At 43.5% G+C, this 26,686-nt stretch overlaps 1 protein-coding gene across 2 annotated transcripts in view; it reads left to right on the top strand.

Annotated features, from left to right (window-relative positions):
- The window catches only part of LOC137322890 (interleukin-6 receptor subunit beta-like), a 70,207-nt gene extending 45,500 nt beyond the window's left edge, over nucleotides 1–24,707 (top strand). The window contains exons 10-15 of one of the 2 annotated variants that reach the window (XM_067986091.1): nucleotides 2,038–2,139; nucleotides 10,718–10,864; nucleotides 15,777–15,917; nucleotides 16,511–16,601; nucleotides 16,853–16,934; nucleotides 23,472–24,707. In XM_067986091.1, coding sequence (XP_067842192.1) covers nucleotides 2,038–2,139; nucleotides 10,718–10,864; nucleotides 15,777–15,917; nucleotides 16,511–16,601; nucleotides 16,853–16,934; nucleotides 23,472–23,702 — 794 coding nt within the window. In that variant the 3' untranslated portion in view covers nucleotides 23,703–24,707. Of the gene's footprint in view, nucleotides 1–2,037; nucleotides 2,140–10,717; nucleotides 10,865–15,776; nucleotides 15,918–16,510; nucleotides 16,602–16,852; nucleotides 16,935–19,461; nucleotides 19,691–23,471 lie in introns of those variants that run through there. The other variant, XM_067986099.1, reaches the window with a different exon arrangement.
- The last annotated feature ends 1,979 nt before the right edge of the window (nucleotides 24,708–26,686 follow it).

Here is a 26,686-nt window from a genome sequence, read left to right as displayed (position 1 = left end):
CCTATAGTTACCAGCTTTCTGTCTCACGCCCTTCTTGAATAGGGGTGTTACATTTGCGGTTTTCCAATCCGCTGGGACCTTTCCAGAATCTAGTGAATTCTGGAAGATTACAACCAATGCATCCACTGTCTCTGTCGCCACTTCTTTTAAGACCCTCGGATGCAAGCCATCAGGTCCAGGGGACTTGTCAGCCTGCAGACCCATTAGTTTACCTGGTACTTTTTCTCTAGTGATAGTGATTGTTTTTAGTTCCTCCCTCCCCTTTGCCCCTTGAATATCTACTATTTTTGGTATGCTTTTAGTGTCTTCTACTGTGAAGACAGATACAAAATATCTGTTCAATGCCTCTGCCATTTCCTTGTTTTCCATTATTATTTCCCCAGTCTCATCCTCTAAGGGACCAATGTTTACTTTAGCTACCCTCTTCCTTTTTATATACTTGTAAAAGCTTTTACTGTCAGTTTTTATATTTCTTGCTAGTTTTTTCTCATAATTTATTTTCTCCCTCTTTATTATTCTTTTGGTCATCCTTTGCTGGTTTTTAAAGTTTTCCCAATCTTCGGGCTTACCAGTAATCTTTGCCATGTTGTATGCTTTTTCTTTTAACTTGATACCATCCTTAACTTCCTTAGTTAGCCATGGTTGGTACACCCTTCCCATGGAGTCTTTCCTCCTTACTGGAATATATTTTTGTTGAGAGTCATAAAATATCTTTTTAAATATCTGCCACTGCTTATCCAACGTCATACCATCTAATCTGTTTACCCAGTCCACTTTAGCCCATTCTGTCCTCATGCCATATATTAATGACCTGGATTATACAGGGTATAATTTCACAATTTGCAAATGACACAAAACTCGGAAATGTAGTAAACAATGTGGAGGATAATAACAGACTTCAACAGGACATAGACAGACTGGTGAAATGGGCAGACGCATAGCAGATTAAATTCAACGCAGAGAAGTGTGAAGTGATACACATTGGTAGGAAGAATGAGGAGAGGCAATGGCTTTACTAATAGATGTAAGGAATCTTACAACACCAGGTTATAGTCCAGCTGTTTTATTTGAAAATCACAAGCTTTCGGAGGCTTTCTCCTTCGTCAGGTGAGTGAGTCACTCACCTGACGAAGGAAAAAGCCTCCGAAAGCTTGTGATTTTCAAATAAAACAGTTTGTATAACCTGGTGTTGTAAGATTCCTTACATTTGTCAACCCCAGTCCATCACCGGCATCTCCCCATCATGTTTACTAATAGAGGCATAGAGTACAAAAGCAAGGAAGTTATGCTAACCTTTATAAAACACTGGTTAGGTCTCAGCTGGAGTATTGTGTTCAATTCTGGACACCACACTTTAGGAAGAATGTCAAGGCCTTGGAGAGGGTGCAGAAGAGATTTACTAGAATGATACCAGGGATGAGGAACTTCAGTTATGTGGAGAGGCTGGAGAAGCCGGGGTTGTTCTCCTTAGAACAGAGAAGGTTAAGGGGAGATTTGATAGAGGTGTTCAAAATTATGAACGGTTGTGATAGAGTAAATAAGGAGAAACTGTTTCCAATGGTTTCCAGGGTCGGTAACCAGAGGACACAGATTTAAGGTGATCGGCAAAAGAGCCTGAGGCGACATGAGGAAACATTTTTTTATGCAGTGAGTTGTAATGGTCTGGAATGCACTGCCTGAAAGGATGGTGGAAGCAGATTCAATAGTAACTTCCAAAAGGGAATTGGATAAATACTTGAAGGGAAAAAAATTACAGGGCTATGGGAAAAAAGCAGGGAAATGGGACTAAATGGATAGCTCTTTCAAAGAGCCAGCAAAGCACGATGAACTGAGTAGCCTTCTCCTGTGCTGTGCCTACTATGAAACTATGAAGTTATGGTGGGAGATCGGGACAACCCTTGTGGAAATTCTACCCCAAGCTTTTTAATTCCATCCAATGTTGACATCTCAGCCACCTTACTCCTTATCCTATGAATTATATAAGGAGTGATACATCCCCTGAAACATTCTCTGTACCTCAATCTGCTTTTTCCACAGAACACATTGTGCCATTCAAGCGCTATAAGATAACGGTTTATCCTTTGTATAATGATGGTCCTGGAGCTCCACTTTCAATAAAGGCATATCTACAACAAGACTGTAAGTAGATTCCAATGAAGTCACCCTGAAACCTGTATACCTAAGTCAAATGAAAAAGTTTTTAATTGTCTGTATTAATATAAGGGCCTGTATCAAGTTATAGTCAACTTGGTTTCAAACATTCCTCTGGGGAGTGCATCCAGAGCCAAGTCCACAACACCATGGCTGGCTCAGCTGTATAAGGGGGAGGAGAAAGGTCAGGAGAGCAATAGTGAGAGGGGATTCAATAGTTAGGGGAACAGGCAGGTGTTCCAGCAGCCGCAGACGTGATTCCAGGATGATATGTTACCTCCTGGTGCCAGGGTCAAGGATGTCACTGAGCGGCTGCAGAACATTCTGAGGGGGAGGATGAACAGCCAGAGGTCATGGTCCATATTGGTACCAACGATATAGGTGGAAAGAGGGATGAGGTCCTGCAGGCAGATTTTAGGGAGCTATGAAAGAAATGAATAAGCAGGACCTCAAAGGTAGTAATCTGTGGATTACTCCTAGTACCACGCGCTAGTGAATATCGAAATAGGTGGATAGAACAGATGAATGTGTTGCTGGAGAGATGATGCAGGAGGGAGGGCTTTAGAATTCTGGGGCATTGGGACCAGTTCTGGGGGAGGTGGGACCTGTACAAACCGGTCGGGTTGCATCTCAACGGGGCTGGGATCAATATCCTCACAGGGAGGTTTGTTAGTGCTGTTGGGGAGAGCTAAACTAGCTTGGCAGGGGAATGGGAACCTGAGCGTAGATTCAGAAGGGAGAGAAGCAGAGCTGGAAATGGATGGCAGAAAATTAGTAAGCGATTTTGGAAGGCAGAGAAAACAAAGGTTAGAAACTAGATAACAAAGGAGTTTGGCAGTGCTAAATACTATACTTCAATGCGAGGAGTCTAGTGAATAAGGCAGATGAGCTGAGGGCACAGAGAGACACGTGGTAGTATGATATCATAGTTAGTACTGAAACATGGCTTAGAGAAGGGCGGGAATGGCAGCTCAGCATTCCTGGTTACAGGGTTTTCAGACGAGATAGAGGGGGGTTAAAAAAGGAGGGGGGGTGGCAATATTGGGAAAGGAAACAATTACAGCAGTGAGGAGGGATGATATGTTAGAAGGATCATCAAATGAGGCCATATATGTTGAACTAAAGAACAAAAAAGGTGCAATCATACTACTGGGAGTGTACTATAGACTCCCAAACAGTCAGAGGGAGAGAGAAGAGCAAATATGTATGCAAATTTCTGAGAAGTGCAAAAACAATAGGGCAGTAATAGGGGATTTCAACTACCCTAATATTAACTGGGATACAATCAGTACAAAATGTATAGAGGGTGCAGAATTCTTAAAATGCATTCAGGAAATCTTTTTTAGCCATTACGTAGCAAGCCCAACAAGAGAAGGGAATGAAGCTGGGCAGGTGGACGGAGTATCAGTGGGGGAGCATTTTGCTGGTAGTGATCATAATTCAGTTAGATTTAGCATAATTACGGAAAAGGACAAAGATAGAACAGGAGTAAAAGTTCTCAATTGGGGAAAGGCAAATTTTATTAAGCTGAGAAGTGATTTAGCAAAAGTGGACTGGAAACAGTTACTTGAAGGTAAATCTGTGTCAGAACAATGGGAGGCATTCAAGGGGGAAGATAGTGAGTGCTCAGAGCAAATATGTGCCCACTAAGAAAAAGGATGGGGCTGCCAAACCTAGAGCCCCCTGGATGTCAAGGAGCATACAGGGTAAGGTAAGGCAAAAAAGGGAAGCTTATGTCAGACACCAAGAGCTCAATATAGCAGAAAGCCTAGAGGAGTATAAAAAGTTCAGGGGTAAAATTAAAAAGATTAGGAAAGCAAAGAGAGGGCATGAAAAAACACTGATAAGTAAAATCAAGGAAAACCCAAAGATGTTTTATCAATATATAAAGAGCAAGAGGATAACTAAGGAAAGAGTAGGGCCAATTAGAGACCAAAAAGGTGGCCTATGTGTGGAGGCGAAAGACATGGGTATGGTTCTTAATGAATACTTTGGGCTCGAATTTAGCAGGCCTGCGGGTTCCCAGCGGGTGGTCCTCCGGGAGCGTGGTCAACACGCTCGGCGAAATTAGTGGGTTGCCCACGCGATCGTAGCAGGCAACCCACTAATAGGAATCAATTACCTGCTCCTCCGGGGTCCACGGCGCTGGCCTGCGCGTCGGTCGGGCTGCGCATGCGCAGTATGATCTGTCAGCTGGAGGCTCTCTAGTTAAAGGGGCAGTCCTCCACTGACAGATGCTGCAACCAATGGGACAAATTGCAGCATGGAGCAGCCCAGGGGGAAGGCTGCTCCCAGTTTAATGATGCCTCACCCCAGGTATCATCAGATGGGGTGAGGAGGAGGGGGAGGACACAGATATTCCCCCCGGCGGGCGGGAGGAAGCGGTCTGCCTCTGCCACCAAGAAGGCCTGGCTCGAGGTGGCAGAGGGGGTCACCTGCGCCACCAACATATCGCCCACCTGCATACAGTGCAGGAGGCGCTGCAATGACCGCAGTAGGTCAGCCGCAGTGAGAACACGAAGTCTTTCCCCTACACTCCGTCTGCCACAACACTGCCCCCACCCCACATCTCCTTCGGCACCGCCAACACTACTCTGTCACATCACCCTTCATACCCACTCAAACCCCATCCTCATCTTACCTCCACCTACTCACCTCGCCAGTACTCATCCTGCCACTAACAGGCAACCCAATCCTCATACAATCTCATTGCTCCATCCCATACTCACCCTCTCGTGCATCTCCCTCACGGCCAGCCTCACTCAACCTGCCACCACCTGTGCTGCAGCCACAGGGCATGCATCACATATGTGCAGTAGGCAGCGTAAGGCAAACGTCTCGTCAGCATGAAGAGGGTGCACAAGGGTGTCTGAGGGTTTGTCATGGGTGTTACCTATATTGAATTTCAGAGCAACAAACAGCACACATTATATTGACACCACCACTGCCATGTCTCCGCGAATCCTGTCCGTTGTGTCCAATAATGCCCGCTCCTGGGTATCACTATGAGGACCCACCACTGATGCCACCCATCGTGTTACTGCAGAGTAGGTGCAGGTGTATTTGCAGGGCTTGTCCGCGCAGACGACTGAGAGACATCGGCGGTGTAGCCGGCTGCACCCTGGAAGGATGCGGAGGAGAAGGTGTGGAGGGCAGTGGTGACTTTGACAGCGACAGGTAAGCAGTTGGTGCTGGGGCCAGCAAGGAGCAGCTACTCCGTCCAGTTGGACCGTTCCGCCCCACCTGTCCTTCGTGGAAAGGTTTGTGCAGGAAAACACCTTTGACCACAAGGCGATCAGCAAGTGGTCCGCACGTAACGTCCTCGAGACCCTGCGGGAAAAGGAGATGGTGGATCCTGTCGGTTGGTTCCCCGAGCAGACTGTCAATGTCATTTGGCAGAACGCCTCATCGCCAGAGCTTTCAAACAAGCACCAAGACCTAGCTTGGCTGGTGGTGAGAAGGGCCCTTCCCGTCAGATCCTTCATGCACTCCCGGACTCTCAGCGCCACCGCACACTGTCCCCGAGGAGGCTGCGGTGGAGACGAGACCGTCACCCATCTCCTTATGGAATGTGCCTTTGCAAAGAAGGTCTGGAGAGAGATGCAGTGGTATCTGTCCAGGTTCGTCCCGAGCAGTTCCGTAACACAGGTTTCTGTGCTCTACGGGCTGTTCCCGGGGACGCACACTGAGACGGACATCAGCTGCTGCTGGAAGACCATCAACTCGGTGAAAGACGCCCTTTGGTCTGCCCGAAACTTGCTGGTCTTCCAGCACAAGGAGCTGTCCTCGACCGAGTGTTGCAGACTGGCACATTCCAAGGTCCAGGACTACGTGCTGAGGGACGCACTGAGGATGGGTGCGGCCGCCGCAAAGGCCCTGTGGGGAAAGGCAACCGTTTAGAGCCTTCCCGCCATTGTATACCGAGGGGCTGCAATCAGGGAAAAACCCCCTCGGGCAGAATGTAAAATTCAAATTGCTGTAATGTACCTGTAATGAATCTGAAATGAATCTGTAAGCAATAATCTGTGTTGAGTATGATGCAATGAGACACCCTAGAGTGTCATGAACTGTAATTATGTCCAATGTGTTCATTGAGCTGTACTTGACGGAACCTGCAAATTGTATAATCTGTATTGTGTACGTTTGGAAAGTGATATGACAACTGTATTGTATGTACTGCTGCAAATTTTATGAATAAAGTATATTTTTTGAAAAAAAAAAGCAGCTCGGCATGAAAGAGGCTGCAGATCTCCACGACTACATGTCGAGCGAATCTGCGCCTCCCTGTGCACTGCTGCTCGGAGAGGTCCGGGGAGCTGCGCCTCGGTCTGTGGACCCTGTGGCGAGGGTAGTGCCCTCTGCGACGCGTCTCTCTCTGCGGTAGCCCTCCCTCCTGCTGTGCAGGTGGGCGTGCAACAACACCGTGTTGGGGGGATCCACGTCTCTGCGGCGGACGGCGTGGACTGCGAGGCTGCTGGTGCTGGTCATGCTCTTCGTCCTCCGAGGGTCTCCACACACCACCCAACTGGCAGGTGTTGGTCTGAGGGGTTGTGCAGGGTAGGTGTGTGGTTCCTCGGACTGGGGCTGCGGTTTCGTGTTGGTCTGTCCTCTGGCTTGGCGGGGGGTGGTGGAGGGCAGGGGTTGCCCTATGTGACGCGGTGGCCTCCTGCGTGGGTGAGGGCTCTCCCCCGTGGAGCGCACCTTGGCACCTGCCACAGGCTGATGGCTGCAACACGCCTGGTTGAGGGGGGACTGTTTCCCCCAGTGTGGGAAACTCACTGCCTTGAACCGAAAATCCCACACTTCCTCTTTTGACAGCTGCTTCAGCTCATTAACTGACCACAACGAGCAAGGTAAGTACTCTCAAGTGGAACCCCGCTGGCTTTAATTGCCTGCTGGATTCCCACCAGCGGGGCTTTCGCGCGCAGCCCCGCACGTCAGCGCGGTACCCGGAAGTGGCCGGGATTTCGTCGCGATCCGGTCACGTGACCGGATATCGGGATTTTCGGGGCCACCCCGCTGGGAACCCGCCGGAAACACGATCCTAAAATCGAGCCCCTTGTGTCTGTCTTCACAAAAGAGGGGGATGATGCAGAGATTGTAGTTAAGGAGGAGGAGTGTGAAATATTGGATGGGATAAACATAGTGAGAGAGGAAGTATTAAGGGGATTAGCATCTTTGAAAGTAGATAAATTGCCAAGCCCGGATGAAATGTATCCCAGGCTGTTAAGAAAAGCAAGGGAGAAAATAACGATGGCTCTAACCATCATTTTCCAATCTTTTCTATCTACAGGCGTGGTGCTGGAGGATTGGAGGACTGCTAATGTTGTACCATTGTTTAAAAAGGGAGAAAAGGATAGACCAAGTAATTACAGGCCAGTCAGCGTTACCTTGGTGGTGGGCAAATTATTGGAAACAATTCTGAGGGATGGTATAAATCGTCATTTAGAAAGGTATAGATTAATCAAGGACAGTCAGTATGGATTTGTTAAGGGAAAGTCGTGTCTGACTAACTTGATTGAATTTTTTGAGGAGGTAATAAGGAGGGTCGATAAGGGTAGTGCGTTTGATGGAGTGTACATGGATTTTAGCAAGGCTTTTGACAAGGCCCCACGTGGCAGACTGGTCAGAAAAGTAAAAGCCCATGAGATCTAAGGGAAAGTGGCAAGTTGGATCCAAAATTGGCTCAGTGGCAGGAAGCAAAGGGTATTAAAGATTGAGACCTAAATGTAAGGGGCATAATGTAGATGATACAAAAATTGGCCATGTGGTTGATAGTGAGGAGGAAAGCTGTTGACTGCAGGAACATATCGCTGGACTGGTCAGGTGGGCAGAAAAGTGGCAAATGGAATTCAATCTGGAGAAGTGTGAGGTGATGCATTTGGGGAGGGCAAGCAAGGCAAGGGACTACACAATAAATGGGAGGATACTGAGAGGTGTAGAGGAAGTGAGGGACCTTGGAGTGCATGTCCACAGATCCCTGAAGGAAGCAGGACAGGTAGATAAGGTGGTTAAAAAGCCATGCAGGATACTTTCCTTTATTAGCCGAGGCATAGAAAGTAAGAGCAGGGAGGTTATGCTAGAACTGTATAAAACATCAGTTAGCCCACAGCTTGAGTACTGCGTACAGTTCTGGTTACCACATTATAGGAAAGATGTGATCGCACTAGAAAGGGTACAGAGGAGATTTACGAGGATGTTTTCAGGACTGGAGAATTTGAGTTATGAGGTAAGATTGGACAGGCTGGGGTTTTTTCATTGGAACAGAGGAGGCTGAGGGGAGAGTTCAACGCAGAAAAACGCGAGGTGATTCATTTCGGTAGGAAAAATGAGGAGAGGCAATATAAACTAGAGGGCACAATTCTAAAAGGGGTAGAGGAACAGAGGGATCTGGGGGTATATGTGCACAAATCATTGAAGATGGCAGAGCAGGTTGAGAAAGCGATTAGAAAAGCATATGGGGTCCTGTGCTCTATAAATAGAGGCATAGAGTGCAAAAGAAAGGAAGTCATGATGAGCCTTTATAAAACACTGGTTCGGCCACAATTGGAGTATTGTGTCCAGTTCTGGACAACGCACTTTAGGAAGGATGTGAAGGCCTTAGAGAAGGTGCAGAAGAGATTTATTAGAATGATTCAAGGGATGAGGAACTTAAATTACGTGGATCGACTGGAGAAGCTGGGATTGTTCTCCTTGGAACAGAGAAGGTTGAGAGGAGATTTGATAGAGGTACTCAAAATCATGAAAGGTCTAGACAGAGTAGATAGAGAGAAACTGTTCCCATCTGCAGAAGGTCAAGAACCAGAGGGCATAGATTTAAGGTGATTGGCAAAAGAACCAAAGGTGACATGAGGAAAAACATTTTTGCACAGCGAGTGGTTGGGATCTGGAATGCACTGCCCGAGGGGGTGGTGGAGGCAGATTCAATCATGGCCTTCAAAAGGGAACTGGATAAGTACTTGAAATTAAAAAATGTGCAGGGCTACAGGGATAGGGCGGGGGAGTGGGACTAGCTGGATTGCTTGTGCATAGAGCTGGCACATACTCGATGGGCCGAATGGCCTCCTTCCGTGCTGTAACCTTTCTATGAATCTATGATTTAATTGAGGTGTGTAAAATTACGAGGAGCCTAAATAGAGTGGATAGTAAGATATTTCCCTTTGCAGAGGGGTCAGTGACCAGAGGGCATAGATTTAAAGTAATTGGTAGAAGGATTAGAGGGGAGCTGAGGAGAAATGTTTTCACCCAGAGGGTGGTGGGGGTCTGAAACTCATTGCCTGAAAAGGTGGTAGAGACAGAAACCCTCAACTCATTTAAAAAGTACTTGGATGTGCACTTGAAGTGCCGTAACCTACAGGACTACGGACCAAGAGCTGGAAAGTGGGATTAAGCTGGATAGCTCTTTTTCAGCTGGCATGGACACAATGGTCTGAATGACCTCCTTCTGTGCCGTAACTTTCTATGATTCTATGATTCTCAAGCCCAGTCATATTTTCCCTCCCTTGTCCAATTGTGATATTAGTCGCCGCTTTCAGGGGAAACGATCAGAAATCAATCACTTCCTTCCATCCCAGTGAAGCCGGTTGGGTGAAGGGATTGGCCGATAATCTGTAATTTGTTACTTTTGCAGAGTAAGCTGATATTTGTCACGTTTTAGATTGCTGAATGGGGACTTATTGCCGTCCGTCACAGATCATAGAATCATAGAATCATTGCCGCCCATTACAGATAAGTTGTTGACAAGTTAAACCTATTCCTAAAATAGCGCCACGAATTTTAACGGTAAATGCAGAATAGCACAACAAGGGGAGAGATTTTAATATCGTTGCCTTTCGACTAATTCGCTTCTTTCCTACACTGAAATTGGCGGGTCTTTTCAATATCAATGCAGGAAGTAACCATCTGGGGGAAATAGCATCACAAGATGGACTCTTCACAATGACCTATTCCACAGCTCCTGCCACGTAAATTGTCGGATACCGTCATTCTAGCTGACTAATTATTACATTATTATAAAACAATAAGCGAATGTGTAGGAGTGATGTGGCTTTTCACTTTGAGGGGAGAATATACCATCTGGGTAAATAAGTAACTGCGTAACTTAACCTGCGCATTTAGACTGTCGGTGTATGGAAAGATAGACGAATGTAACTCTCTCCAAAACCAGCACGGGTTCGATCGCCGAATGGCCTCCTTCTGTGCTGTAACCATTCTATGATTCTATGATTCTATGATTTCTGGGCTTGGTTTGAAACTGGGTGACAAATGTTAAGTATTGAGTTAATTATTACTGGCGAAACCACCGTTACTGCAACATGAATTAGGGCTGTGGGAGATCTTAGGCTTGCCTGCTGGATGTATGATTGTAATCTCTTCATGCTTTTCTGTGCGCAGCAATTGCTCGGAGACATCTGTAATCACCACGGCCACAACAATTAGACAGATGTTACCACTGCTTCATAAAACAGTCACCTCCGGCTACTAAAATATAAAAGGAGCCATTCAATGTGGTGCATAACCCTGATTTTGTTATGCCAGCGTTTTTCCATTATGTCTCCCTTCTCAGCTCCAGCTTGTGGTCCGTTTGTTCATCTGAAGGAAATAGGAAAAACTGAAGCTCAGTTGGAATGGGATGAAATTCCAGTGAATAAACAGCATGGGTTCATCACAAATTATACCATCTTTTGCAAAAGTGCTGGTGAAAATGAGTCACGTGAGCTGAAAAGACTTTTACCTTCTTTGCTGTGATTGGAATGAAATACACTTAGTGTGATAGTTCTTGAGGTTGCCACTTAAGATATTTGAATTAACATCAATGAACTTTCCTGGGGTGGATGGGTCAGATTTATGGCTAGATATATGGTCCGTGGTCACACAATTTTTTTTCCTTTTCCACCTTTGTTAATGGACATCCCATAATTTTCCTGTTCCAATATGCATAACTTTACACTTACCTTCATTAAAATTCCTCTGCTGTTCATAACTTATGCCTAATTGGTCCATTTCCCTGTGAATGCTATCAAACTCTCTCATTCATGGCCATTAACCAACATTATAATACAGGTGGCACTTTTCTTCATATCATTGATAAATAGTGTGAGCAGAAAGGAACTCAGATCAGATGTCTTAAGAATTTCATTGATCACTATCCACCAACCAGAGCTTTGGGTGAGGTTGAAAGAAGTTCTTATATTTTGTGGTAATGATGATATCTAAACTTAGTCAAATACCTGTTGAGCAGACGCTACTTCCCTGGTAAGTGTTTTTCTCCACTGGATCAGGATGCTGTAGGTTGCAAGTGATAAGTTCTTCGTTCATTATATTGTAATTTTTTTCTGCTCAGTTTGTTCATTTGCAAAGAGAGAAAAATCGATAGTGCCAGTGGGAATGACAAAAAAAATCCAATACTTCCCCATCTCCCACCACCCCCACCGATTTCCTAAATCCCATTGATGATCCCCACCAACAGCTCATAGAACATCACCGTATATAATGTCAAGCAGTTTTTTTTTCCGTTCATGGGATGTGGGCGTCGCTGGCAAGGCCAGCATTTATTGCCCATCCCTAATTGCCCTTGAGAATGCGGTGGTGAGCTGCCTTCTTGAACCGCTGCAATCCGTGTGGTGAAGGTTCTCCCACAGTGCTGTTAGGTAGGGAGTGCCAGGATTTTGACCCAGCAATGAAGAAGGGACGCCAATATATTTCCAAGTCGGGATGGTGTGTGACTTAGAAGGGAAGGTGCAGGTGGTGTTGTTCCCATGTGCCTGCTGCCCTTGTCCTTCTAGGTGGTAGAAGTCATGGGTTTGGGAGGTGCTGTCAAAGAAGCCTTGGCGAGTTGCTGCAGTGCATCCTGTGGATGGTACACACTGCAGCCACTGTGCGCCGGTGGTGGAGGGAGTGAATGTTTAGGGTGGTGGATGTGGTGTCAATCAAGCGGGCTGCTTTGTCCTGGATGGTGTCGAGCTTCTTGAGTGTTTTTGGAGCTGCACTCTTCCAGGCAAGTGGAGAGTATTCCATCACACTCCTGACTTGTGCCTTGTAGATGGTGGAAAGGCTTTGGGGAGTCAGGAGGTGAGTCATTCGCTGCAGAATACCCAGCCTCTGACCTGCTCTTGTAGCCACAGTATTTATATGTCTGGTCCAGTTAAGTTTCTGGTCAATGGTGACCCCCAGGATGTTGAAGGTGGGGGATTCGGTGATGGTAATGCCGTTGAATATCAAGGGGAGGTGGGTAGATTCTCCCTTTTTGGAGATGGTCATTGTCTGGCACTTGTCTGGGGCGAATGTTACTTGCCACTTATCAGCCCAAGCCTGGATGTTGTCCAGGTCTTGCTGCATGCGGGCACGGACTGCTTCATTATCTGAGGGGTTGCCAATGGAACTGAACACTGTGCAATCATCAGTGAACATCCCCATTTCTGACCTTATGATGGAGGGAAGGTCATTGATGAAGCAGCTGAATATGGTTGGGCCTAGGACACTGCCCTGAGGAACTCCTGCAGCAGTGTCCTGGGGCTGAGACGATTGGCCTCCAACAACCACTATCTTCCTTTGTGCTAGGTATGACTCCAGCCACTGAAGAATTTTCCCCCTGATTCCCATTGATTTCACTTTTACTCGGGCTCCTTGGTGCCACACTCGGCCAAATGCTGCCTTGATGTCAAGGGCAGTTACTCTCACCTCACCTTGCAGTTACTGGCAGCAGCATCTTATTCAGTGTGTCAAGAACTTCTGCCTTCTAATTTGGGAAGTTTTGAGGCAAAGTTCCTGATACGGATTATCCTATTATTTCTAATCAAATTCTATCACGTTGATGGCCAGAATAAAAGCTGATAAATCCCCTGGATCTGATGGCCTACAACCTAAGTTCTAAAAGAGGTGGCTGCAGAGATAGTGGATGCATTGGTTTTGATCTTCCAGAATTCTCTAGGTTCTGGAACAGTCCCAGTGGATTGGAAGGTAGCAAATATTACCCCGCAATTCAAGAAAGGAGGGAGAGAGAAAGCAGAGGACTACAGGCCAGTTAGCCTGACATCAGTCGTCGGGAAAATGCTGGAATCCATTATAAGGAAGTGGTAACACTGCACTTAGAAAATCATATTAGCCCAGAACTTACTTGCCTTGGACTCCACTCTGTAATGGCATTCATCCCAACCGCCGTCCGATCCATCGGAGCATTACAACCCGGAAATCACGAACTTGCTCTGATTGGTTGAACAGCATTTTGACAGTCCCGAATTAAAGGGCCAACTACACCACAATCAATATACAATCAAACACAATCACCAAACAATCGTAAACTTACCCATCTGCCCGGCTGGAACGAAGATACTTACACCATGAGAATACCAGCCTTACACTACCTTTTAAAAGCGCAGAGACTTATAATGACTGCAAAACAACAAAAAATTAAATTTGAAAAATGTGGAATGTCTAATTATTCCTATTTTAATATTTTTTGATCATTAAAATATTATTTAAAAATTTTTTAACTTAATTTCCGTATGTTTCAGCACATTATAAATCATTTCCTTGCCTTTTTATAATAAGGTTTGTTATTACATTAAATTTTTATTTGGACTAACATAGGGAATGTCACTTTAAATTTATGAGTTTAACTTGCCTGCTTGTGGGCGGGGCTTGCAGTCCCACAGTGTTTCCATGCGCACGTGGCCTGCATTGATATCGGAATGCACCACTGAGGAAGATATCAGAATCCAGTAAATTTACAGTAAGTACATTCGTACTTTTTATCCACAGGAGGTGCAGAGAGCCTTGCCACACTGTTCGGAGCAAGTTCTGGCCTAATATGATTAGGCAGAGTCAACATGGTTTTGTGAAAAGGAAATCAAGTTTGACAAATTTATTAGAGTTTTTTGAGTATGTAACTAGCAGGGTAGATAAAGGGGATAAAGGGATGTAGTTTTACAATTTGCAATGGTAGGATTTGAGTTTTTAGTCCATTACCATAACCACTACACTACCCTACTCATGTTTCCCAAGCACAAAGCAGAGGAGAAAGGGGCACAGATCTATGACACCAGGGGCCTGAGTTTCCAGGATTGGCGTAAATTGAAAGATACAGCAAAATTTACACCAGTTCCTACACCAATCTTGCCGACCGGTATTTACAATATTAGGTAGAGAGTTCCAATACTTTGACCCAGCGATGATGAAGGAACGGTGATACGTATCCAAGTCAGGATAGTATGTGATTTGGAGGGGAACTTGAAGTTGACGCAGTTCCCATGCACCTGATATCCTTTTCCTTCCAGGTGGTGGGGGTTGCAGATGTATCATGTACATAGTAAGACAGTAGCTATGGTATGCCAGTGATTAAGGGGGTGAATGTTTAGGCTAATGGATGAAGTGCCGATCAAGGGGACTGCTTTGTCCTGGATAGTGTTGAGCTTCTTGAGTATCGCACCGATCTGCACCCATCTGTGAAAGTGAAGATTATTCCATCGCACTCCTTACCTGTACCTTGCAGGTGGTAGAGAGGCTTTGTGCAATTAGGAGGTGAGCCATTCACCGCCGAATACCCACCCTCTGAAGTGCATGTGTAGGGACAAGATCAAGATCATAGATAATCCTGATGTTGCCATATACATGTAATTCAGCAGGGGTCACTGGATACCAGTAAGGGGCAGGAGCTCTAGCTGATTTTTTTTCTTCCCCCTTTTGAGGCAATTGTAGTGCCACTATCACCCCCAGATGAGATCAGCTCAGCCCAGACTGGAACCTGAAATTTCACTGAACTGTGTGGCTAACCTACTCACTAACACATTGGAGGAGTGTTACAAATTCGGTTCTGCCATAGATACCTTCTCAGGTTCAGTGGTGGTCAGCAAGCAGTCTGAGCATCTTGCTTTTACAGATGTTGACTCATGCTACAGTCTGTCTTTTTGTACAACAGCCTAACCCAGGGATGTAACAATAATATACCCCCTTGTGACATGAACAAGATATTCATATATTTTGTATGTGTATTTCTTCAATCTCCCTGAAGGTGGATTGAGCAAACACGGTGAGGTGAGGCTTGATAAAATCAATAAGATCTTTATATCACAGTGAAGTGAATGTACAGAATGTGCAATTACGATCACTCAATTCAATCAGCACCTTACCCATGGAAAATAATACAAAATAAAGAGCACACCATGCTTCCCCACATCAGTGAGGTCACCTTACTTGATTTAGACAAGATGAATTCTGAGTATCCTCCAGCATTTCTAACCTCTTTTCTGGCCCTGTACTTCCCTATGTTCCTAAGTAGGAAAATATATGAGCTGATTCCATGAATTCTTTTTGGCAATCAAAGGTATTAAGGGATATGGGCCAAAGGCAGGTATATGGAGTTAGATCACAGATCAGCCATGATCTTATCAAATGGCGGAGCAGGCACGAGGGGCTGAATGGCCTACTCCTGTTCCTATGTTCCTATGAATTGGTGCTTTCACTTAGAAGCGGTGCTCACAGAATGAGCCCTATAGAGTAAAGCAATCAAAGAACTATAGGAAACTATTGAACAAAAGCATTCTTCACAGGAAAGCTCGATTGATTTGGGAACACTGAGGTAGTTTTTTACACAACTGCTTGCACTCTTGTACACAATCCTTTTGCAGATGTGACTGTTGGATCAGCAAGTCGAAAACACACACTGGTTAACCTAAGAGGCAATACCTTGTACTGGGTAAATGTCATGGCATCTACAGTGAAAGGAGGCACAAATGGTACAGCCATCACTTTTAAAACTCTAATCTTTGGTAAGTTTTGAGTACTGTTGTATCATAGTATGTATTTTAGCTCAACTTTAAGGCAACAATGTTTAATTTGTTAATTAACATATTGAAAATGCATCCTTCATGCAACAATACAGATTATACTCACTGTTGTTCTATAGAGTATTGTATGTAAGGACATAAGAAAGTATGGAAAGAAAAAAGGACACTCGATCCATCAAACCCATTCCCTCCACAGGCCTTGTACAATTTGCCTTGTCATGGACTTTGTTCATTCAGCTCAGTCTTCTAGGGGAGGAACCATCCCCACGTAGGCCTCGAAGAACAAAGGGGGTGAAATTTCAGTGAAATTCCAGGGTTTCCACAGCTCTTCCGCTGATCTAGGAGGACAACCCCCGTGGAAATTCATCCCCATATCTTGAATATAAATGCAATTTTATAACCCACATCTACAACCTGGAGCAGTTGTGTTCAACATGACAGTGAATCTATCCATGTTATATTAAAATCAAAGCTTTGTTTGCTAGTTTTGCAGAGCCGAGTACATGGTCCAACACTGTTGCTATTATTTCTTCTATCTCTGTTTCTGAGTATAATGATCATTTTGTGTTTTTCAGCAAAAGGAGAAACTGCAGCTATTGTATCATCCACCTTCCTGGCTTTCTTGTCAATCACTGTTTTGATGCTGCTTGTGTACTTTAAGATCAAGTAAGTACTGCTGAAGCTTCAAGTGACATTTCACTTCAAGATTTTTATTTTTTAAAATCCATTACAAAAAGCAAAGTCTTTCTGTAACTAAGGATTGAGAAACATTCAAAATCCTATATGGATGCCTTACCATGTTAAAACAACAGTAGCTAATACAACTAAATGGCTTTATGTTTCATACAAGGAATACTACCAAAATTAATATTCATTGTCTCTATTTAGTTATTACTTTTTCAAATCTTGCTCTCTAGGATTACACAAAATTCTTGTCAGAATGTCCCTGATCCAGCATACAGCCATCCATCTATAAATTCACCAAAAAGTCCAGTTCAGGTAAGGTTCTGCACTACAAGGTGGTTAAATGGAAACTCAGCAACATACCTGAAATTATTTTAGATTTAAACATTAACTTGGATTTTTTAAAAAATATTCATGGCCTTGCCCCTCCCCATCTCTGTAATCTCTTCCAGCCTTCCAACTCCATCCCCCCAGAAATCTCTGTTCCTCTGACTCTGACCGCTTGTGCATCCCCCACTCCCTTTGCCCCACCATTGGTGGTCATGCCTTCAGCCACTTAGTAACCATGCTCCGGAATTCCCTCCGTAATCTCTTCCCCATCTCCATCTCCTTCTCTCAGACCCTCCTTAAAACACATCTCTTTGACTAAGCTTTTTATCACTCCTCCTACTATCTCCTTCTTTGGCTTGGCATCATTTTTTTTGATTACTCCTCTATAAAGCACCTTGGGATTTTTTTTGCTTCAAAAGCACTATACAAATGCAAGTTGTTGTTGCTGTTGTTGCAGCAAATACAAGATTGATTTTAAAATCAGTTCTGAGCAGGACTCCCATCATAGAATCATAGAAATTTAATCACAGAAAGAGACCGTTTGGCCTATTCTGCATGTGCCACTGCTCGCTCCACACTGGAATTATCTACTCTAGTCCCCCTTTCCTGTTGTTTCCTCGTAACCTTTAATATTTTTCTTCTTCAATTGTTTATCTAACTCTTTCTTAAATGCTGTGATTAAATTATCTTCAGTACCACTTGCGATGATGTATTCCACATTCTAGTAATCCTCTGTGTATAACAATTTATTCAACTTCTGCTTTAATCTTCTAGCATTAAGCCCTATTGTTATGCTGTTTAATCAATCGTAGGAAGTAATCTTTCTCTATTTGCCCTTTTGTAATTTTGAATACTTCTGTTACATTTTCCCTTAACCTTCCCTGCAGTGATGAATGTAGACCTAGTTTTTGAAGTCTCTCATATTTATATCCCCTCATACTTGGTATCATTGCACCTTTTGCATGGCTCCAATATCCCTTCTATAAAGAGATGCCCTAAAACTGCACACAGTACTCTAACTGTGGCCCGGTACAGATTCATCAACACCTCCTTGCTTTTGTATTCAATGCCCCTATATATAAAACCCAGAATCCTATTAGCCCTTTTTATGGCTTTTTCCACCTACAATCCTGCTTTGTGTTATCTGTACCTTTTCATCTTTATGGTCCTCCATTCCACTGAGAATTGTACCATTTAAGGTAATATTTGTCTTTCTTTTTCCCAAAATGTACCATTTCAGACTTACCTTTTTTGAACTACATTTGCCACCTATCTGCCCACTCTCCTACATAAGAACATAAGAAATAGGAGCAGGAGTAGGGCAATCGGCCCCTTGAGCCTGCTCCGCCATTCAATAAGATCATGGCTGATCTGATCCTAACCTCAAATCTAAATTCATGTCCAATTTCCTTCTATGTCTTCCTACTTTCTATCTCAGTTTTCTGTGCCCACCAAAATTTTGATACTCCCCCATGCCCACATTCAAATCATTTACATATATGGAAAACAAGGGAGTTCTCAACACAAATCCCTGGGGCACACCACAAGCTACATTTTACCAATCCAGTTAATGCATTCTATGATTATTAAACATTTTGCAGTCTGACTATTTAGTGCATTTCGAGTTTATTTACATGGAATCTTATTTAGTGATCAGTATATTCATGATCTGCATTTATATTGCCGGTTTCTCACCAGTAGTAACTCCACTGTTGGTGACAATCCAGCAATGTAAATGAGGTGGCACTACTGCCACTAGAGCCTCTGTACATCAGTAAAAGAGGTGGTCATGTTTTTCATCAGCTGGTAAGGCAGTCCAGCATGTCATACAGGTCAGAGAAGCTGCTTTGTGCTCACTTTTAGTATAGACAATCCCAATCAGGGGGTGACAGTATGCCTGCCACAGACTACAACTTTAAAACAACTGTGCAAGTGCAAACTTGTTGTTTTAAATTAGAACTGCTGAAGAATGTAAACAAAGCTAAAACACTAGAACCGCTCCTATATGTGGTGTTAGACACCTGAAACACGATGATTTATGATCCAAGCTGCATACTTGTTATCTCGACAGTAGTAGTAAGGAAACTGGGTGTGACAATAGTTGTTTCCTCTTGTGCTGTCAATTTCTATACCAGACATCCAAATATTTTTCATGAGCTTCACTAAGGCCAAGTAGTCTTAATAAGGATACATCTATCTTCTGTGGTGGAAAAGATCTGTCAGTAATAGAAATTAAGGGATAGTATGAAGTACATGCTAATTACAAGTTGTAACATGTTTCATATTACGGTTGGTGTCTTACAGTAAAGCTCTAATTTTCCAAACATTTGCAAAAATGGTAATGGATTTCACATAGGTAATTAATTACTTAGTAATTAGGTTCTTAGACAAATACTAAGCTGCCATTCAGGCTTTGTGCTCCATTTCTATTAATGGGACAGGGACAGTGTTGCTTACCTCTCATTGAGAGGACAGTATTGTACATATCTTCATTTATTCTCATTTCCTGTAGATAAAGAACTGGCTTAAAGCTTCATAGCAAATGAACAGCTGTGCTACACCAAAATGTTCTGTCTATAGAGCTGATTCCCTGATCAGCTGTGCTGGAGAGGAGCTGTACTGCCCATGATTTCCCAACTAATGCTCCTTGCAAGCGCTGTTCCTCGCTGGGAATGCCCAATTGGGCAATCTGTCCACATATATGACAAAGAGAACATTTAATGTGACAAGTTTTACTCATAAAGTGAAATTGCTCTCAGTGATGGTCTTTTGTTTTTCTTTCCTCTGTTCTTACTGAAGTAGCTAAGTATAATCCTGCAACAAAATAAAATGGATTAAGTAAAGTCAACAGTAACTACACGTATCTGGTAATCAATACAGATTTACAGGAACATCAGAGTCTCAGCCTTTTTTCAAACATAATTATATGTGTGTGTTGGTATCTGTTAGGTGGAGTGAAAAAAATCCAGTGCAGGGTGGGAGAGGGGGGTGGGGTGTCATGACTAATCTTACTGGAGGTCCCCAAATTCCTAAAACCAGGTCAGAAACAAATAGAAATGGTCCCAGAATTGCTGTGGATCATAGGTGTAATCACTAGGGGAGAAAGAGGGCTCATATGTTTACCCCACCCCAATTTTATTTGGCATGGGTTAAGTACCCCTCCCAAAAATATCAGGTGAAATTGCCTACCTATCCTGCTCCATGAGACATCCACAACCTGCCAACATCAAATTACCAGAACCACTTTCCCTGATGACTCTTATGAATTCCAACTGAAGGCTTATGGTTTGAAGTCCAGTGTTGTCTGACACTCAGATATACCTTACCTGCAAGTGTTCTTTTGTTCAAACTAACAATCAGAAATGATTACTGGCAACTAAAGATCTATCTCTCTGCCGTATTCTCAAAGCATGTGTCCCTACCTTCAATCTATCAGTCATTGGAAGCTAAGTATTTTCCATGTTTCTCTATGGCAAATACTATATTAAAGCTCCGATTTTGCAATCCTGGCAACATTGGTCCAGAGGATTCCAGTCCACTGAACTGACTGCAATCAGTTTTGTGGGGTTAGTTTGTTTGAATAATTCAATAATCAGCAAAGTGATGGAAGGTGTCGTCGACAGTGCACTTACTCACCAATAACAAACTCACCGATGCTCAGTTTGGGTTCCGCCAGGACCACTTGGCTCCAGACCTCATTACAGCTTTGGTCCAAACATGGACAAAAGAGCTGAATTCCAGAGGTGAGGTGAGAGTGACTGCCCTTAACATTAAGGCAGCATTTGACCGAGTGTGGCACCAAGGAGCCCTAGTAAAATTGAACTCAATGGGAATCAGGGGGAAAACTCTCCAGTGGCTGGAGTCATACCGAGCACAAAGGAAGATGGTAGTGGTTGTTGGAGGCCAATCATCTCAGCCCCAGGACATTGCTGCAGGAGTTCCTCAGGGCAGTGTCCTAGGTCCAACCATCTTCAGCTGCTTCATCAATGACCTTCCCTCCATCATAAGGTCAGAAATGGGGATGTTCGCTAATGATTGCACAGTGTTCAGTTCCATTCGCAGCCCCTCAAATAATGAAGCAGTCCGAGCCCGCATGCAGCAAGACCTGGACAACATCCAGGCTTGGGCTGATAAGTGGCAAGTAACATTCGCCCCAGACAAGTGCCAGACAATGACCATCTCCAACAAGAGAGAGTCTAACCACCTCCCCTTGACATTCAACAGCATTACCATCACTGAATCCCCCACCATCAACATCCTGCGGGTCACCATTGACCAGAAACTTAACTGGGCCAGCCACATAAATACTGTGGCGACAAGAGCAGGTCAGAGGCTGGGTATTCTGCGGCGAGTGATTCACCTCCTGATTACCCAAAGCCTTTCCACCATCTACAAGGCACAAGTCAGGAGTGTGATGGAATACTCTCCACTTTCCTGCATGAGTGCAGCTCCAACAACACTCAAGAAGCTCGACACCATCCAGGACAAAGCAGCCCGCTTGATTGGCACCCCATCCACCACCCTAAACATTCACTCCCTTCACCACCGGCGCACTGTGGCTGCAGTGTGTACCATCCACAGGATGTACTGCAGCAACTCACCAAGGCTTCTTCGACAGCACCTCCCTAACCCGCAACCTCTACCACCTAGAAGGACAAGAGCAGCAGGCACATGGGAACAACACCACCTGCACGTTCCCCTCCAAGTCACACACCATCCTGACTTGGAAATATATCGCTGTTCCTTCACCATCGCTGGGTCAAAATCCTGGAACTCCCTTCCTAACAGCACTGTGGGAGAACCTTCACCACACGGACTGCAGCGGTTCAAGAAGGCGGCTCACCAGCACCTTCTCAAGGGCAATTAGGGATGGGCAATAAATGCCGGCCTCGCCAGCGACACCCACATCCCATGAACGAATAAAAAAAATAATTAGCATAAGCTCCAGAAGAAAGACGTGTCAGGCAAAAACAACGTGAAAGGTAACCCAATATGGAGCCATGAAACGGAAAGAGATATGTGGACATGAGGTGAAAAAGTGCAGCACCTCACTCCCTGTTTGATGGCAAAATGGATGTGCTGCTGCTTGAGGTGGGTGCAAGGACGGTCATCCTGTTTAATGTTGTAGGACACTCTCCCCAGGAGACAGTAGTGCATCATGACTGTTCGAAAATGGTGGCCATGCTTAACATATTGTACAGTACATGGGTGCCATCTATGATGCTCTGTAGTCTTGGGAACCCTGCCTCCCAGGAAAGGTTCTGTGCTCTGTCAAGCAGATGCCTCCTTTTCAGAGGATGAACATGTTATTCCTTGCAAAGACTCTGTCATTTCCTTGAGAAAGCAGCTAAATCTAGCGTTGCAACCAATTTAAATAGACTGTATAGGTATAATGAAGCTTCTGCGGGTCACCAGCCCAGGCCCCAAAGGCCAGCATTTTTCTTCACTGCAAAATGCAACACATTATAAATCGTGACCCGCACTTGCCCCAGCAAGGCTCACCACTGCCAGCGGAGACTCTCAAACTTGGGGCTTAAATGTCACAGAACACAGAACACATAAACTAGAGGGCACAATTCTAAAAGAGGCTGAGGAACAGAGAGATCTGGGGTATATGTGCACAAATCGTTGAAGGTGACAGGGCAGGTTGAGAAAGCAGTTTACAAAGCTTACGGGGTCCTGGGCTTTATAAATAGAGGCATAGAGTACAAAAACAAGGAAGTTATGTTGAACCTTTGTAAAACACTGGTTCAACCACAATTGGAGTATTGTGTCCCGTTCTGGGCACTGCACTTTAGGAAAGATGTGAAGCTCTTAGAGAGGGTGCAGAAGAGATTTACTAGAATGGTTCCAGGGATGAGGGACTTAATTTACGTGGATAGACTGGAGAAGCTGAGGTTGTTCTCCTTGGAACAGAGAAGGTTGAGAGGAGATTTGATAGAGGTATTCAAAATCATGAAGGGTCCAGACAGAGTAGATAGAGAGAAACTGTTCCCATTGGCAGAAGGGTCAAGAACCAGAGGGCATAGATTTAAGGTGATATGAGGAAAACTTTTTTGCTCTGTGAGTGGTTAGGATCTGGAATGCACTGCCTGTCAGAGTGGTGGAGACAGATTCAATCGTGGCCTTCAAAAGGGAATTGGATAAGTACTTGAAAGTAAAAGGTTTGCAGGGCTACAGGGATAGGGCGGGGGAGTGGGACTAGTTGGATTGCTGTTGCATAAAGCCAGCGCAGACTCGATGGGCCAAATGGCCTCCTTCTGTGCTGTAACCTTTCTATGATTCTATGATTCAAATCTAATCTAAAAAAAATTTGAAGCAAGATTTTGGTAAGTTTGTAGAAAAGATAGTACTGAGACTACTCTAATGCAAATAGAATGCATTTATAGTTTTGAAACAGTTAACTTTACTCTCGGTGGTATTTGTAATGATGAATTAGCATGACGGCACAAAATTCCTCTGTGTGCTTTTAACTCATCACATTTCCAAAAGTTTCATTTTTATATTGGTCTTTTTATCCAGAGTGACCATGATACAGAAGATTTGGAAAAGACCTCTGAGAAGGTCATCACCATGGGAGAGCAACAGCAAAGTATTATCAGTGACGAGTGCGAGTCACATCGGGCTAGTTCAAGGAGTGCTGAAGATCCAGCTGTAATGGTGAGCAGCAGAGGCCAGCTGCCATCAACACAGGTCTTAAGGTCGGAGTCGACTTGTCTGCTGTTGGGCCCTGAAGAGATATTTCAGATTTAGGTTAACAAGGGATGTGGAATTTGGAATATCTACACTCTCACTGAGAATAAATTTGAAAGATAAAACATAGATGTTAAAAAAAAACGGGATTGACACTCATAGAATGAGGTTGCTGGAGAGAAAAGGTGAACTGGAGAAATCAGGCAATAGGAACATCATAATCACAAATCATCTAAAAATCCTATATTCAGTATGAAGACATTGAGCCTTGGACAGTCAGCAGCTAACCCTGTAATATGTTGAAGCAATCACTACATGGTACCTTTCCTTTCCTGACTGGTGTAAATTTTCAAATGAGAAACATGTCAATTGAAACTACAGTGATGGCGATACTCACTGACTGACACATCCCTAGGACCAGCTTAGTTTCCTAGATTCGGAGTCAACAGGACTTCAAATATTAGATTTTTCCTAACAGATGGCAAAGATCTTTTTAACAATATTTGCACAATAACTAGAGAGGGGAGTATATTACATTGAAAGTATTTCCTCTTACAGAAAGAGACTGAAAGAGAAAAGGCATTTATTCAAAGTTATGCGTGTCTAACTAATTGTGATTTATTTGTTTGACCGGCAATAATATAATTTCAAATCATTTTCCAAAATAAACATCAACAACATTGACCAGCACTAAAAAGCAAGTGCCACTAAATTCTATTTCCAACAATGTCACATTAACTCACTTCACTCATAATCTTTAATATTATGGAGGAATGGATTCTAATATTTATACTACACAAGAATCCATTGATGCATAAAAAGCCATTTTTAAGAGAATACCTGGTACAGCCTGCATGTTGCTACTGGCAGTTGTGCATTCTGTTTCACAGCAATCATGGAACTGAGCAGAATAACATTGTGTGATCAGATTCCTACAATCTGCACATTGCTTTACATGCATTTTAATCTTTTTTTTGCTATTTTAACACTACCCCCATGATTTCCCAGTCTTTTCCTGTTTATAACTAGTCTATTTGATTTTATTCCTCCACTCCATATCCTCTTTTTCAAGCAACTGTTTAATTTCCTTTTAAAAGAATTCCAAGACTCTGTTTTAACAACGGTTTATAGCAAAAAATTCCACACTCTAACCACCCTCAGTATAAAGATTGTTTTCCTAACCTCCCCTTTCATTCTTTTTGTGATTATCTTAAATTTGGACCTTCTTGTTATAATCTCCCCAACCAGCAGAAACAAGCCGACACTATTTACCTTATCATAACCATTTATAAGAACTTAAGAAATATGAGTAGGCCATACGGCCCCTCGAGCCTGCTCCGCCATTCAATAAGATCATGGTTGATCTTCTACCTCAACTCCACTTTCCCGCCCTATCCCCATATCCCTTGATTCCCTTAGTGTCCAAATAGCCATCAATCTCAATCTTGAACATACTCAACGACTGAACATCCACAGCCCTCTAGGGTAGACAATTCCAAAGATTCACAACCCTCTGAATGAAGAAATTTTTCTTCAACTTGGTCCTAAATGATCGACCCTTTATCTTGTGACTATGACTTCTAGTTCTAGACTTCATAATCTTGAAAACCTCTATCACCCTTTAACCTTCTTAGCTCTAGTGGAAAAAAACAACTCTCAAGTCTCTCTTTATGAAGACAATCCTTCAACTCTGATAACATCCCAGTAAATCTATGCTGTACCTTTTACGTTGATTTTATATCCTTCCTTAATGGAGTGCTCAAAACTATACACAATACTCCAACTGCAACCTAAGGTCTTCCACAGTTTCAACATTACCTCTTTGCTTTTGTGTTTTATGCCTCTAATTACAAAGCCAAGGTTTCCGTTTGCCTTTTTTTAATAGTCTTATCTACTTCTGATGCCACCTTTAATGACCTGTGTATCTGCTCACCAAGGTCCTTCTACCCTTCCATGCCACCTTACTGTTTTAGGTGTGTTCCTTTAAAGAAAGACTTGCATTTATATAGTGCCTTTCACGACCTTGGGATGTCCCAAAGCGCTTTACAACCAATGAAGTACTTTTTAAAGTGTAGTCGCTGTTATAATGTATCCTTCCTTCTCAAAAGTATTAATGTACATGTTTTTCTACATTGAATTGCATTGGCCACTATCTGCTCATTTTTTGGCATGGCTGTGCTAATTATTTAGAACCGTTTTTTTGAATAATAATATTTACCTAATCAAGTTCTGTAATATTTGCCTTATCCTAATATTACTACATCTATGCATTCAATTTGTAAACAAGTGTTGTAGAAATTTTCAGCTGTGTGGTGATAACTGCGTTGTTTAGAGATGCTTCAGGGAAGTTTATTGCAATTAGAGAAATTTATTTGTCCTAGACACATCTCAGCAAACACAGATCATAAGGAGCACTGTACAACCATAACAGAGAAAATAGTACTTTAAACTTTTGACCATAGCAATGACATCATTCTCACTGCCACATATTTTACACTGCTTCCGAGTTTTATTATTACACTATTTAATCTCTGGTTCATTTTCGCCCCATTCTATAGCTTCAATTTATTTTATCTGTTTCCCCATCTGTTTTTTTTTTCAATTTACTGCCCAGTTTCTCTCCCTGTCTCCTCCTCTAAAGGTAATAATTCATGCTAGTTAAAGCAGAATGAATTCTTCCCTCCCAGCTTTATTAATGTTTATTTAATTTATCTCAGTGTCTAGAATGTTTTTATTTATAATTTAGCAGTACATTGTTTAAGTTGTTGACACTGTAACAGTGCCACCTCGGGTTACTTTACAATAATGTTGCGTGCCAGTGGTGGCTGGTGACAGGTGAGGCCTACATGCCTAACCAAGCCAGCATGTTACCATGGCAACGGGCTCTTCTTGTGGAATCCCACTACCAATCGTATGAAGTGTATAATGGGCCGGAAATTGCTTTCAAAATAACGGTGAGCCTAACAGCTCACCATTATTAGTGGCGAAATCGAAGAGCAAGTTCTGGCGACCGCATGTGCGCAGTCAAATGCAGAAATCCAGAA

Source organism: Heptranchias perlo, chromosome 1 (assembly GCF_035084215.1).
Source record: "Heptranchias perlo isolate sHepPer1 chromosome 1, sHepPer1.hap1, whole genome shotgun sequence".
In the NCBI taxonomy this organism is placed as follows: domain Eukaryota; kingdom Metazoa; phylum Chordata; class Chondrichthyes; order Hexanchiformes; family Hexanchidae; genus Heptranchias; species Heptranchias perlo.
This window is presented reverse-complemented; position numbering and strand designations above follow the sequence as displayed.